This window comes from Mus caroli, unplaced genomic scaffold (assembly GCF_978045245.1).
Source record: "Mus caroli unplaced genomic scaffold, Mus_caroli_1 scaffold_15, whole genome shotgun sequence".
NCBI lineage: Eukaryota > Metazoa > Chordata > Mammalia > Rodentia > Muridae > Mus > Mus caroli.
The window spans coordinates 82819002-82835025 of record NW_028227270.1 but is presented as its reverse complement, the minus strand read 5'-3'; the positions used below and the strand labels follow the sequence as shown (position 1 = coordinate 82835025).

The following is a 16024-nucleotide window of genomic DNA, read 5'->3' as shown; positions in this document are numbered from 1 at the left end:
TGTCTTCCTAGCAATGACCTCTTTGCCTTTCTTACCCGCCCAAGCAACTCCTGATGCCTCCAAGAATTCTGTGTGCTAGAAACCTACGCTCGGCGGAGGCAAGGCCCTGGGAGAAGGGAGAGTGAAAGAAGGGGGTGGGCCTATGTAAATAGCCCGCAAGAGTCACCTCTCCATTGGCTGGTAGCTTGTCCGTTACCGAGTAGGGCAGGGCGTTCCTGGGCTTGAGTGCGGTACCTGAGCGAGACGCGCAGCAGAAAGCCCACGTTGGCGGCGGCCGGGAGCGCAGCGCGCAGAGGCGGGAGACTGCGAATTCCCGAGCCGACGCCGCAGCCTGCGTTGCGAGTTCCGCTCCTCGTCTCTCTCATCGCCTCGGAGAGCGGGATCCTCCGGGCACCCGAGAGACTGCCGAGAGGAAAGCTAGATCGTGGCCGCCTCCACTTGGGGAGGCGCGCGGAGATTCCGAGGGGGAGAGACGGTGCCCGAAGGCGGAGGGGCGCTGAGTTTCTGACCAGAGGGAAGTTAAAGCCGCGCGGAGAAAATTGGCTTTTTAGGACACGGGGACGCCACAGCCTGGGACCCGCAGGGAAGTAAACTTCACGATTGTCCTACAAGCCAGGAGAGGCGTGCGAGGGGATGGTGCCCGGCATCGCCCCCACCTCTTGATCTGTCGTCTCCGGCCCCCCTCGGCCAGCCTCCTCTGTGGGTTCAGGGCAGCGCACGTGTGCAGACTGCGAGTGACCGTGCCGTGACCCGCCCGGGGACGCCGGCTGCAGCGCAGTCCTGCCTAGGACACACCTGGCTCCTCAGCCCGTGCGCCTCCAGAGACCTGCGGGAGAGCGGGGGATCCTGGCCGTCGCCCCGTCGTCTCTTCTCCACCCGGGCTTCTGGAGGCGCCGCGGATGACCATGAGAGATAAGGACTGAGTGCCAGGACCTGGAAGAGAGCCCGCCGAGAGGTGGCGGGGGCTGCCCACTCCGAGGGCCACAGCCTCCGCGCTCCGGCCTCGCTCCGCCGCTCGACGCCTCGCGGGGCCCGCGGGGGCAGCCGGGCTGGGCGGCGATGCCCGGGCTGGGGCGGAGGGCGCAGTGGCTGTGCTGGTGGTGGGGGTTGCTGTGCAGCTGCGGTCCCCCGCCACTGCGGCCCCCTCTGCCGGTAGCCGCGGCCGCCGCCGGGGGGCAGCTGCTGGGAGCCGGCGGGAGCCCGGTGCGCGCCGAGCAGCCACCGCCACAGTCCTCTTCTTCGGGCTTCCTCTATCGGCGGCTCAAGACCCACGAGAAGCGGGAGATGCAAAAGGAGATCCTGTCGGTGCTGGGGCTCCCGCACAGGCCGCGGCCCCTGCACGGTCTCCAGCATCCTCAGCCCCCGGTGCTCCCGCCACAGCAGCAGCAGCAGCAGCAGCAGACGGCCCGCGAGGAACCCCCTCCAGGGCGGCTGAAGTCCGCTCCACTCTTCATGCTGGATCTCTACAACGCCCTGTCCAATGACGACGAAGAGGATGGGGCATCGGAGGGTGAGGGGCAGGAGCCTGGGTCCCACGGAGGGGCCAGATCGTCCCAGCTCAGACAGCCGTCTCCTGGCGCTGCACACTCCTTGAACCGCAAGAGCCTCCTGGCCCCGGGACCCGGTGGCGGTGCGGCCCCACTGACCAGCGCGCAGGACAGCGCTTTCCTCAACGACGCGGACATGGTCATGAGCTTTGTGAACCTGGGTAAGGATTTTGGGGGTAGCATCGCGCGGAGGGTAGATCCCTCCTTTGCAGTCTCCTGGGCTCAGGTGGTGGGAAGAGGTGGAGGAGCGCGCGCGTGCGCGCGCTGCGGGGATGTGGGACAGCTGGTGCTCCTGACACCTGTGCGGCAGTGCTCGCTTGCGCTCCGCTGCAATGGGAGGAGCTGGAACACGCAAAGCTGCCCGCGGAGGGTGTCTTCTTCGGGGAGCATGGGACACTTTTCCCTGTATTCTTATTTCTGACGAGCTCGGGCCACCTCAACGCAAGTGAGTTTGGCCACGGTTCCTAAGAATAAGGCCCCCTGCACTCTTTCCCCTCTAAACTGTCCTCCTTTGCCCCCTGGACGTTCGGAGTGCCACTTTACCCATAGTGACCGTCAGGGAGTCCCCCAGCACTTGAGAACTCTGAGAACCTGATCTGAATGCTTTAGAGAGACTCACAGGTGTTGAGGAAGGAGGGCTTCGGTGGCTGAGGAAGGTCCCACCAGGACCTTGGAAGGTGTGCCAATCCCCGCCAGGCGGGGCTTGCGTCAGTATGGGGCGAGATTCCAGCGCAATTGGGGTAATCCACCCAGTGCCTGCGCTCTCATGCCCTTGGCCATTGTCCCAAAAGGTTGACCCTTTAATCAATGCTGTCCAAGCTCCTGGGGGCAGAGAAAGGGTGCGGGGGTAGGGGCCAGGGTTGGCCACTGAGCTCTACTGAACTCCGTTGCCAGGCAACAGAATGGAAAGTCGAGGGCGGCTAAATTGGGCTCTGCCACTAATGTTCTGTGGCAAACCCGGACAGAGTCACGTCCCCCCCTCCCCGAAGTTTTCTCTCATCTGTAAACAGAAACGGGAGGTGGGGTAAGGAAGACTGCGGAGTCAGTGCTTCCGATCCTTGCTAGTTTTTATTCATAAACTTAGTATAGAGCAAGGATGTAGGAGGCACGTCCCTAGTGGGTAGACCTGGGGAAGCAGACACACCCAGAGTGGCTGCAGCCGCCCCTGGGTTTCTGTGAGGCTTTTTCTCCCTGGGGGAGACACATGCCTGTGCCCAGGTCTCAGAATGGTTTAGCATGCGCTTGCCAAAAGGCCTGTCAGAGCCGTCCATCATCTTCAAGCCAGGAGTGATGACCCAGTGTTAAGTATCTAATTTAGTTCTTTGCGAGTGTATCTAGGATCCTTAGTTCTGCCGAGGTGGAGTCCAGTGTGAGAGAGAGAAAAAACGAAATAAGAGTAGCAAGCTAATGGAACAGGCAAGTGTGGAGGCAGAATGACCAGTATCCAGGCAGGGCTGAAACCCTCCTGGGAAATTCATGAAACTCGAGTCTCACAGTGAGTGGAGGCTCAGGGCCTGCCAACCTGGCTACTTGCATCACCAGGGGATCTGATTGGACAAGAATTCTCACAGTGTATTGGAATCAAGGCTGAGCTACCTCCAGGAAGCATTCTAAGGAAATTGTCTCTCATGTCATTCAGTGAAACTTGCTGATGATGGGGTGGTCAGGGCTTCTGAGGACCATGATTGTTCTTATTGTAGCATGGGCTGATTCTTTTCATTTCCTAGGCCTCAGCCCTGGCTGACCTTCGTGTCACTTTGGGCCTATAAAGTTCTAGGGTGCTGGGACTGGCCCTCTTCAAACCCAGAGATTGGCAGAATCCTGTGGGTGAGCTCAGACAGATTTTAATTTTTTAAAAGTTCCTTAGATTTTTTTTTAAAGTGTGCTACCATGGTGACAGTGTCTGAAGGAAACCATCATTTATCATCCCTGGAAGAAAAAACAAACAAACAACAAAAACAAAACAAAACAAAGAAAACCAAATCGACCCCAACGACTTCTGAATGCTGTGGCACATTAGAATATGTGGGCTTTTAGGAATCCCGGTGGCAACTCCGTTTCAGTTCAGTCAGCATGTGGCGGTGTGGGCAGAGTTCAGAAACACTATTTTTTTTAAAGTGCTGTCCCAGTGATTCTAGAGTGCAGAAACCATTGTTTTTGATTGTAATTGAAATGTAAAGATCTGGTTTGAGGCAGGTGTGTGTGTGTGTGTGTGTGTGTGTATGTGGGGGGTGACTTTCAGATTCCTCTCTTTCTTTGCTTTTCTGACCTTCTGTGGTCTACAAGTGCACACAGCTTCTGAGTCACACTGTTTGAAGGTGGTTGCCAACTCATTTTGTTATGGCTATGTAGTTTAGCATCATATCTCCCTAGGTATGTTTTTAACTCCCCTCCCCCCACTTTCCTTCCCTCCTTCTCTCCCTCCCTTCCCCCTCTTTTCCTCTACCCTTCTTCTTTCCCTCCCTCTCTTCCTGCCTCCTCCCTCCCTCTCTCCCTCCACCCTCCTCTTTCCCTTCCTCCAACCTCCATCCATCTGCCCTCCCCTTTCCTCCCTCCCTCCCTCCCCCTTTCCTCCCTCCCTCCCTCCCCCTTCCCTTTCCTTCCCCCCTCCCTCCCCCTTCCCTTTCCTTCCCCCCTCCCTCCCTCCCCCTTTCCTTCCTCCCTCCCCCTTCCCTTTCCTTCCTCCCTCCCTCCCCCTTCCCTTTCCTTCCTCCCTCCCTCCCTCCCCCTTCCCTTCCTCCCTCCCCCTTCCCTTTCCTTCCTCCCTCCCTCCCCCTTCCCTTTCCTTCCTCCCTTCCTCCCTCCCCCTTCCCTTTCCTTCCTCCCTCCCTCCCTCCCTCCCCCTTCCCTTTCTTCCTCCCTCCCTCCTTCCCTTTCTCCCTCCCTCCCCCCCTGCATCACTCTTTCCCCCTCCTTCTCCTTTCCTTTCCTTCTCTCTATCCCTTCTTTCCTTTTTGGGACAGGCCTATGATATGTAACCCAAGATACATCAGAGCTGGAAACCTTCCTGCCCAAAATTCCAGAGTACTGGAATTACAGGCGCACGAGGTCATATCTGACTTCTATTTTTCATAAGCGATTTTTAAAGACTGAAGGTTCCAAGGGAGCGTACCAGTAGGACAAGTGGATTCCTAGACAGGCTGACATGGAACTGAATGTTTCCACCCTGTGCCCCAAACCCATTCTACCTCATCTTTTGGCTTCCTGCAGTTACCCTTAATGTAGGTCCAGTTCTAGACTCCATGCGGGAGAAAGGAGAAAACCTCTTCTAGGTAGAGGGAGTTCAAGCAGCAAGCATTACCACCTGCCCAAAAGCAGTGGTGTTCATCTTAATCCATGTAGCAGTGGGAAAGACAGATTTCACCAGAGGCTAGAATGTGATAAAATCTGATGACAGTGACTGTGAATGTGCAGGGAGTTTACCTGTAGAAGAAGGGTCTGAAACTCAGCAATGTGGATGCTCTGAGAATGTTAGAAGTCTGTGTTTTTTTCTCATTGGTATCAATGTCATGTTGAATGATATAGTAAGCACATGACTCATCTATTAAAGAACCTATAGAAAGACAAAGCTTAACGCCACTGTGTTTGTACAATGTCCACTGTGCTGAGGTTACACATTAAAGGCATGAGGGAAAGCTACCCATCTCTGTAAACATGCCTCTTCCCTGGGACTAGAGGAATAATTTGCTCATGAAATACATTTGAAACACCCTAGCTTTGTCAGCCAGCCTGACTATCAGGAAGTATGAATCAACAGGATGAATCTCTCATAACTTGAACGCTGGTCATTCGGTCCAGCTCATTGTTGTTGATATTGACTGCTTAAAATCCTGGCTTGGAAACAGGCTGAGACATGAAGGGCTGTCTGCTCTTGTTGCAGTGTGGCAGCTGAGGGCCTGGGTGAGCTTGTAAATTTACATCCAATGAGGGTCCCAGATGGCATTTGCTATTTGTTTTTTTTTTTTTTTTTTGTTTTGTTTTCTATTGCTCAAAATGTCTTGATGGTCTGCTATGCAAGCCTGCCAATTTGGTGACCTTGGAGTGATATCCTTTAGGCGTTAGGTTAAAAGTCCACCCTCCTACAAAGACCTTCTTACTACAAGCCCCATCCTCCTCTTTATCAGCACAGCACCCTGGTCCCTTCCTTCCTTGTGCTGATCCCATGGAATTTCTCTCTCTGCCTGTCTCTGTTTTTAAAATCGCTTACTCATTGTGCATGTACTGTTTAGGATGAGAGGCTGACATCACAGGGATCCACCATGGTAGCCTAACAAAATGCTGAGCACGCTGACCACACTTGGAAAAGATCGCATTAGCAAGACTATAAACAATAGCCTATAGTTTAAATTCCCACTGATCTGCGAGTTCTGATTCTTTAGAAAAGATAACTCTTGATTTGTGTTTAGTGTAAAATGCCTGGAGATATTTGGGACACTAGTTTGAGGTATTTCGTGCAAATATTTTATTAATAGTCTTTTTAAAGGTTCTCCGCCTGTGTATTAATTTGTAATATCTTTACGTTTGTGAGTGGAGAAATAGTGCCTCTTTAAATCTCTGCATTTCAGGCTTATCTTGAATTAATAAGGTGTTGATCTCCAGATGCTAGGATTAAATGAAATAAGAGGGCCACATCAGGCTCTGAAAAGGGAGTCAGTAAGTGTTAGTACAAGAAACAAGTAACTTATTGTACTGAAAATATTGGCAATCTTCTCAACTGAATTCCTCTTGGGAAACATAAATTAGAAGAAGAGTGGAACACCCCCTGCTTGTATCTGTAACAGAGACACTGTACTGGCTCTCGCTTATAAACAGAGGCTCAGTACCACAGCTTTTCATTTGGGCTGCTCATACTGATCGAGACTATTATTTATTTAGTAATAGAAAATATATTTGTTGCCTGTAAGCTATCCTCAGCAAAAGGGGCTGGGAGAATTTGAAAGAGTGTGGTCCATGGAAGAGGTAGATGTTTGCCCCCAAGAGTTTTAAATGTGAAATTCAGTGGCTTTTCACCAAAGAAGCTGGACAAAGTGTTCTTCAGCTTGAGATCAAAGGGCAAGCAGATACCATTGTTTCTCCTTCAGATGTTGCTTCCTCTGGTTGTCCTTCTAAGAATGGGTATAAATCCTTTTTTAAACGTGCTGAATCATGCTTAGTTCCTCTGTTTAAGCTTGCCTCTGATTAGCGTGGAGAAGGCTTTCCCGGGACTGTGGGAATCTCTGTGTTAAGTGAGGAGAAGGCGATACTCAGCATTTTCTTTACAAGTCACGATTGCATCTCCTCTGCGTCTGCATGTCTTCAGAGTCCAACGGCTTTGTGTGCTGGATTTCATCTTCTAGGGCTGGGACTAGAACTCAGGGTCCAAAACATGCTAAGCCCATACTCAGTCATTGATCCACCCCTAGCCCCAAAGCAGTATGCCGCATATGAATATGGGTGAGGGCTTTGAATACTTGCTATCAAGAATAGTGGGAGGAACTCTAACGATAACTGATCAGTTTGTCTCAGGCTGGGCTTACTGAAGAAGTGGAGTTAGCAAAGTGGAGGGTGAATCCCATTTATGTTAACTTTGCACAAATCAGTCCTGTGTTCTGCTTTCCAGCCAAATCAGAAGAGGCACTTGCCTAGGGAATGAATTTTTCATAACTTGATGTAAAGTTATTGAATTTTTTTTAATATTCATTTTGAACCCCCAACCCCCCTCCCTGCTTCCTCTTTTCTGTTTCACCTTCATTGGCTTCCAGCAATGGAAAGAAAGTAGGCAGCATTTTAATGAGGTAATTTTGTTTCTGATTAGAAGCTGTCATGAGTATCTAGTTTAAAGCAGCAGAAATCAGAGCAGTGGAAATCAATACAGGAGGACGATGCTAGTAGTCAATTTACAAGGGCCCCGGCATGTAAACAGCTGTTACCCATTAACTTACACACTAACTGTCCCACCCTCCAGAGCCTGCAGGATAGCCCAACCACGTGCCTGCAATCCACCCCAGCTTCCCTGGCCAACGGCTGTTACCCAGGAGCTGAGGAGGGAAATAGCTGGTGTTGGTGTCTTTCTTTTGTGTCACTATCAAAGTACCAGTGCATGTTGTTGTCCCTGTTTCTCTCTTACCACCCAGACAGCTGAGTTAATCTCATTCCCGCACTCTGTCCTGTCCTCAAACCCTCAGTTTCCACAGATACTCAACCTGTGGCCCATCTCCTGTCCACATGGAATTCCTGAGCCAGAGAACAAATGCAGCCTCACCTGGAACAAGAGAAGAAAGTAACAACTGTATTAAGAGGAGAGGGGTAACAAGCATTTTAGTGAAACTCAGTTACTAAGTAACTAGTGCTACCAAACTCTCAAGTGTCTGAGCAGGTCAGAAATTCCCAGAGCCTAAGTTCCACCTGCCCATCTTTTACTATTAACAGTAGAAATTAATAATGTGTGTGTGAGTGTGTGTGTGTGTGTGTGTAGTGTAGTGTATGGCTTTTTTTCCCTATTGATTGATGCTTGAGAAAGAATCTCACTATGGAACCCATTTTACCCTCCAACTCAGAATCCTGACTCTGTTTCCTGATTGCTGGGATTACAAGCACTTACTACTATACCTATATAATAATTAATAATAATACAATATATATATATATAACACTAACAGTTGATCACTGATATTTATAGATACTTAAATTAGTTACATGTTATGAGGACGTTCTCTAAGATGTATGTTTACTGTGAATTTATAGTCTTCTAGCATCCTGTGACTAAAATTAGGATCCACAGCACCGTTTGGAAAACATTTACAACATGGTTTTTTTCTAAGGAAGCATGCCTTGTAACAGATAACCGGCTCTGAGTTTATTGATTAACCTAGTTTGGGATGGTTGGCAGATTGCTGTTAAACTGAGGAATTTAGAACTTGGAAGATTCTCACATGCCGCCTGGCCTCCCATGTCGAAAGCTCCTTAGATTTGGTCAGCACTACTTCTTGGGCTGTTTGGTGCTAGATGACAGTGTTAAGGGGGAATCCCTAGACCCACGAAGCCATTCTTAGTGCATTAGCAGGGCTGTGGGCAGAGAGACAAAACGATACAGAAACGGCAAAGCATTCTGAAATGCTTCCAGCTAAGACGAGAGGGAGGCAGAGATGAAATCTGGATTTTTCTGGATTTTTTTTTTTTCATGGCCAATAACATTTTTCCCTCTGGAACTCTTTTTTTTTTTTTTTTAAAGAAAATACGAAGCGTGTCTATAAATACGTCTTGTTTGGTATGCTGCAAGACTGTTGACCCCACAGAGAATTGTTTTCTCCCAGAAACTGAATTGAAAACCATGCTGCCCCGAGCGGCATTGTTCCACTGATATGCACCAGGCGATCCTCTTCCTGCCCTTCCCAACTCCATTATTTGCAGATCAGGCCCAGAATGGAGATGGTATCTAAATGACATCAGGTAATTCCTTGATGGCTCCCTACAGTCTTGTTATCACACAATCCCAGATGACTGGGTTGAAGAATCACCTTCAAATATTATTTTTTTTTCAGAGAGGGACTTTTGGTTCTGAGAGGGATCACGCCTTCCTGGCTTTCAAGTTCACCGGCATACGCCCTTGACAACGACCCCGGATGGTCGTGCTAGATAGATATCGTGGGACTGCCCTAGGAATGAACTGTCTGTGCTCACCAGTGCCGACTTTACGTTCAGATTGTTTTCTCATCATTGGGAGTGTTGTCTGGGAAGAGGAGAGTGGACTGCGGGCAGGCAGTGGCCGAGTCCCTTGAGGACCCACTCTGACCTGACCTTTGCTATCCGCCGTGGTCCTGATATCACTCCTGCCGTTTTACCCTTTCACCTTGCCCAGCCCCAGACATCTGCGCCTGTTGATTGTTGTTCCTGTGTTTACAATCTTGTTGGTTTCCTGTTCATGAACGTGGGCTGGGAAAAATATTCTGACTTGAATCTCCCAAGAGGAGGAGCTTAGCTCTACCATTGGTGCAAACTGTCTGTGCAGATGAGGCCGGGTGGTGGGGGGCGAGGAGGGGGGAGCGTATTTTTATAAATTGGCTTTGCTTACTCTCCCAGACTAGTTATTTTCCCCTCCCTTTTGAAAAAGTCTGTGAATTGCATTTAAATTATCCAAAGGCTGACTCTTTTTTTTTTTTTTTTCCAACTACAAAAATGACAAATTTTTACTTGGCATAATTTTTCTTCCAGATTTTATTTGTACTTTCCCAAATCAGAGTATGTTAACAAGAGAGCCAGTGTGCTAAAAAAGAATGTGTGTGTATGTGTGTGTGTGACAGAGAGAGAGAGAGAATATGAATGTGTATGTATATTTAGAGAAATTTTACTTTCAATAACAAAATTGAGCAGAAATTTCCTATGCATCCCTTATCCCACCACAAGCACACATCTTCCCATGAGCATCCCTCATCAGGAGAGATCCACCTGTTATCATACAGGACACAGCATTGTTAGGCAGCACCCAAAGCTTCCATTTGGATTCGCTCCCGTGGTGTTCCTCTTGTGAGTTTGGACATATGTATAATGTGTAGCTACATCATAGCATCATGCAGGATAGCTCATTACCCTCTATGGAAAAGCTGTCTCTTTAATGGGGAAGAAAATCAGACTATGCAGTTTGGGGGAAAGAAGAATAAGACACTGTTTTTGAGCATTACGCTGTCTTCATAGTTCCATCCTCGTGTTGTATAAAAACTCTTGATTGTGTATGACAACATGGGTCTCATAGAGTTTTGTGTTGTCAACAAACCTATCAGAAATCTTTTCTTCCCGGTTTTAAAGTCTAGGAGCCATTTTTCTCCCCCTTCTGCATACTTGCTCTGAGGTGTCTGTCACCATAGTACCTAGACAATCCCTCAGGCAGGGAGAGAGAGCCGTGAGTGATTAAATTTCTCCCTGGCTTGTTCTCTGTTTGATCCATGCTCGGCAGGATTTGAAGGAGTGAAATAGAGTCTTGAAGAATGAGCAAGAATTATTGGAATTTGATGCTTGTAAACTATTGAAATTGGGGCTGGCTGGGGGAGGAGGGAAGTAGTTTTCCTGCCTTTCTGAAATCAGTGTGAATTTGGGATTGAGAAACTTTTCCCTACCCGCCCCCCGCCCCAAACCAAACCAAAACCAAACCATACTGGACATTGAGGGGCGATCTCAGCCTACCTTAGGAGAAACTACTTACACTGTAGTAAATCTAATTGAGACTCCATAAATCCTGAGGGCTTTGGAAATGATACATTGAGTAGGGTTTTTTGTTTTTGTTTTTCCTCCAAGGAAGGGCTATCCAGTGTACTGTGACTAAGGAACATGGCAACCCTAAAGAATGGTATTGAATTCATAGTAGTTTGTCCGAGGGTTGTCAGGAGTTTGAGTGTTCTTTTATGAGTACTTGTTATAGGCAGGGATATTTTCTCATGAAATTATAGCCAATTACCCACCCCTTACTTCCCATTTTCTCTTACACCTGCATAGAGGCGACCTCCCAAAATAAGGAAGTACTTGGGGGTCATGGCTGTATTGTTAGAGTCAAGGAATTCACCTTTAGTTCCTTAACATATGACTTAGGGTGTGTTCTGGGTGATAGGGTAGATACTTAATTGGACAAAAAGATTGTGGGGGAAATTGTAAAAAGGTGGTGGGGTACCGTATTACTCCTTAGTTATAGTATCTGCTTAATGAAAGTTATTTGTTTCTTATTATTGCATAAAGACATGAATCATTGGTGTAAACGTGATAACATCGTGTCTGGGATGCAGGTGAAATGCAGCAGAATTTAGGTTTTTGTCTCTTTCTTTTTTTTAATTTTAATTTTTGTACAGTGTTTCATGTAGCCTAGGCTGGCCTTGAACTTGATATGCACCCAAGGATGATCTTGGACTCCTAACCTTGCTGTCTCAGTCTCCAGAGTGTTGGAGTTACAGCTGTGTCCCACCATGCCCAACTCCCTCCCCCTCTTCCTCTCCGTCAATAGCACTAGCAACTCCATTGCGTTTATTCTCACTGTAATGCATGCCTGTCCACCCATAGTTTGGTGCATTTGCCATTGACCCAATAGAGCAGGTAACACACAATTCCATAGAGCTTTGCGAGTGACTGCGGACTATTACAGTTAAAGTCGTCGGTTCCTTGATGGTGCTAAGGTACCTAGAGTCCTGTTCTTACAGATTCGAAGAGCCCTTGGATAAGACCTGGGAGCTTGAATTCTAGGCTTTATAGTATCTCTTTTTTTATATCTTGTTCAAGCCACTTAACCAAATGTCTAGGGTTCTTTTCTTGCCTGTATAATTTGAATACTGGGCCAGATCAGCATTTTCCAAAGACTTATTTCATGGGACACCCCTTTTGTGTGAAAAAGATCATGCAAGTGATTAACGTTCCCCCCTCTGAGATGTGTGTGCCTGGCAGGGTTTTGAAGCTGTGAGAAGGCTAAGAGGGAATGAACCTACTCCCTGAGCTTGCCTTTGTTACATGACCCCCTTTCGATGGAATCTCCCTTGTGTCAAACCTAGGCTACTCACTGCTATGCCTGTTCCTGGTCCTTCCTAGTTATTATGGTAGAGGTATGCAGGGACCCTGAAAGCTCCATTTCCAGGGGCCCGTGCCCTTCTGGGACATCAGCTCTGAGCAAGCTACCTTGTCCCATCTTGCATAGGTGACCTGTGAGTGTTCTTTCCTCCTCCTTGAGGAAGTGGCTTCCCACTGTTGCTTGTCTCCTCAGTGCCATTTCTTGACCTGTTATGCTTCTGAGCTCCTTACTCCTGTATCAGCCCCTCTCTCTATAAAATTACCATCTTACAGTTTCATTGCTCTGAACAGACACCGTGATCACGGCAACTCTCATAGAGGAAAACATTTAGCTGGGGTTGGCTTACAGGTTCAGAGGTCTAATCCATTATTGTCATGGCAGGTAGACAGACATGGTGCTGGAGAAGGAGCTGAGAGTTCTACATCCAGATGGACAGGCAGCAGGAAGTGACTAAGACACACTACCCCCAACAAAGACACATCTCTTAGTAGTGCGACTCCTTATGGGCCTTTGAGGGGCATTTTCTTTCAAACCACTGTAGTCCCCCTTGATGGAAACCGGAAACATTTACTTTCCCTGGTTGACCCCTGTGCTGGTCAGTTTTCCATTGTTGTAACAAAGTACCTCAAACAACTTAATAGGAAGAGGTGTGTGTGTGTGTGTGTGTGTGTGTGTGTGTGTGTGTGTATTTAGCTTATTTTTTCAGAGGTTTTGGGTTTTGGTCTATGGTGACTTCACTGTTGTTTTGGGGTCTGTCTAGGAAGGCCATCCTGCCGAGGAGGCTATGGTAGAATAGGTAGAATAAAGCCACTTACTGTCTGGTGGTAAGGAGGGAGGAGGGTTAGAGAGGAGGAGTGGGGGCTGAATGTGGGAAGGAGTCCAGGGTTAAACTACGCCCTTCCAAGATACACCTCAGGCCTTCCTACAATTTGTCTTCATCTTTTACAGTTTAGACCAACTTCCAATAGTTTCATTCCATTGTGAACCCTTCCGTTGATTAATCCTTTGAGGAAGAGACATCTCTCAAATCCCTGTTGCTGAATATTGTTGCACCGAGGACTTCTCAACACAGCCTTTTGAAGATGGTCCAGATTCCAATGCTAACAATCTTATGTTAGTCCATTTCTGTTACTATGACAGATAATGGAGACAATAAAGTTCCAGAGAGAACAGGTTTATCACCATTCTGAAGGCTCAAATCCATGATCCCGTCTCTCTTTTTCCTTTGGGTCCGTGGTGAGGCAGCTCACTCTGATGGCAGCATGTGGCAGGGGGAAACTGCTCACCCCAATGCCAGAAGGCAAACAAGACAGGATGAGGAGGGTCCTACTAGCCCCTCTCATGTTCTTCTCCCACTGACCTAAAGCCTTCCTATCAGACTCTGCCATCTTAAAAGTTCTACCATCTTCCAATAGCTATAGGCTGAAGACTAATACCTCTAAAGCATAAGCTATTGGGAACATTTTAGTTCTGAGTTATCACACACACTAATGGCTTTTCTAAAAAAGAAAACCTGTGTGTGTGTGTGTGGTATGTTTATATGTATGTGGTATGTGTGTTCATGTACAAGTGGTCTTACCTCTGCATGGTACACGTGAGCTCAGAGAATAACTCAGAGGTCTTACATTCAGGCTCTGGCAGGCTAGGTAGATTCTGAGAACGCTATTTTTATCCCTATCATAAGATCGACAGAATTGCAGACATGTGCTACCATATCTGGCTTTATACTGTATTTGGGGGATCCCAACTAGGTCCTTGTATTTGCACAGAGAGCCTTTCCCACTGACCCATCTCTTCAGCTCCCCAATGGCTCTTCATGACCTGGAATATAGTTCAGAAATCCTAGACTAGCCTAAAACCCACCTTGTTCTAGGGTTGTTCCTTAATGTGTTCCTCTGAAATATTTTCCCCCAAACAGCTCTATTGAGGTATAATCAGCTTTAGCATAGAAGGTACTAGTGAAATTGTTACAAGAGTTTGAGTTACTCCAAATAATTTTCTGCCTGATGGCATGGAATGACCAATCCCAACACACAAGAAGTGATACTCAAAGCCCAGTTCTTCCTCTGCACTATTACATTTGCCTTTATTTAGAGGATGTTAGATATCCATATGCCTGAAATGTGTTGAAGATGTTTGTAAATGGTTTTCTTAGATCAGAAAACTGTGGGCTCGGGTCCGTACGAGACTGGGTTTGCGTGGGATCAAGCTGGCTCTTTGCAACTGTGTTTGGCCTTAGTCCTCCGATATCTCACTTTTTCTATTTGCGTTTGAAAACAGTGATAAAAGTAGGCACATTTCTTTTTAAAAAATCTGAGAGCAAACATCTGGGGTACTTTGGGGTTGTTAGTGACCCTGTCAGCATCTTGTTTCTAAAGAGTTGAGTTTAAACGATTGGATCCTGCTGGAAAACAGCACAAAGATGCTTCTATGGGTTTCTGTTTTAAATTCGGGCAATTTAGGGAGGGCACAAGTCCAAAAATTTAAGAAAGCAGTCTCCAGTCACCGCCCCACTTTCTCCCCATTCGCCCTTCTCCCAGGGTCTGGAAGCACAAGCAGATACTCTTCCTTTTGGGTTGTGGGAGACAATATAAATATTGTATTTTGTTAGGATGTTTTGCAGAACAGAATAGCTAAGGCTACTTTTTTATCCTATTATCTCAGGAAGGCTGAAATTTAGACTTGATTAGCTGTGCATTAACAGAGTAAGGCAGGAATTTGGAAGGCATGGGAGAAAATGATACTTAAGGCAACGCTAACCAAAAGAGAGAGAGAGAGAGAGAGAGAGAGAGACAGAGAGAGAGAGAGACAGAGAGAGAGAGAGAGAGAGAGAGAGAGACAGAGAGAGAGAGAGAGACAGAGAGAGAGATGCATAGTGCAGAGATCAGAGGTGGTTGATGAATGTTCTGTATTGTTTTCCACTACATTTATTTTTTTAGAGGTCAGTTTTTCTTTTCTTTAAATTTTGGGGTGCTGAGGATCAAACCCAGGACCAAGAATGTGCCTGTCAAGGGCTCTACCAAGCTACACCCCCAAGTTTGTTTTAAACACAGAACATATATAAAGCTACAGCAATATGAACTTATAAGAAATATCTTAGAAAAATCAGTCAACACCAATGCAAAGGCTATAATCTAGAAAATTGTCATTTGTTAAATAATTTATTAAAAATAGCATCGAATCAGGTAGCAATATTACCCGTAAAGCCGCCTTGGCAAAGTCGGCAACTGTAGTTACTCTACCCAACACAGGTGAATCTGCTTGGGGAATTTGTTCTTTGGATGTAGATTTTTCTTTGGTCCTTCCTCAGATCATGGTAAATTGGATGCAACCCAGTTCTGTGGTTCTTTCATGTGCCAACCCAAAAGCTCCCAGAAGTGCAAAAGCCAAGCATTTCTGGAGTTAAATTATCTTGTGGCCATCAGACATGGTTGTGGCATAGCCTCAACCTTATTTGCTAAGTGTCTCTTACTGAGCCTGGCACTTGCTATTTCCATTAGATTGGCTAGCCAGTGAGCTCTGGAGAGCTATGTGTCTCTTCCCCACACTCCTAGTATTGGAGATCTGAGTTCAGGCTCTCCTGTCTGGGCAGCAATCACTTTGCCAACTGAGGTATATCTGCATCCCTGTGCTTTTTTTGGTGATGGGGAGGGGACAGAATCTTGTTCTGTAGTTAGTGCTGGTCTTGATCTCACGATCCTTCTGCCTTAGCCTCTCTGGTGTTGGGGTTACAGACATGTGCCACCATGACTGGTTCCTGTTTTCATTTTAGAAGTTACTTGACACCTTCCACTTGCTTGCCATTCAGGGAGGCTGCATATCGCTTGCAACCTGGTTTCTGTCTTAGTTCCTTTGCTGAAATTGCCTTATTGATGGCAACTAGTGGCTGTCCTGAGTCCCCATCCCCTTCTCCCCGAAACCTGATGGCATTGGGGCTCTGCTGTCTAGCTCCCTGCAT

At 47.4% G+C, this 16024-nt stretch overlaps 1 protein-coding gene across 1 annotated transcript in view; it reads left to right on the top strand.

The window, feature by feature from the left end:
• The first annotated feature begins 261 nt into the window (after positions 1–261).
• Bmp6 (bone morphogenetic protein 6) overlaps positions 262–16024 on the top strand; it is a 154260-nt gene continuing 138497 nt past the window's right edge. The window contains exon 1 of the mRNA XM_021180022.3: positions 262–1708. Coding sequence (XP_021035681.1) covers positions 1060–1708 — 649 coding nt within the window. The 5' untranslated portion in view covers positions 262–1059. The remainder of the gene's footprint in view (positions 1709–16024) is intronic.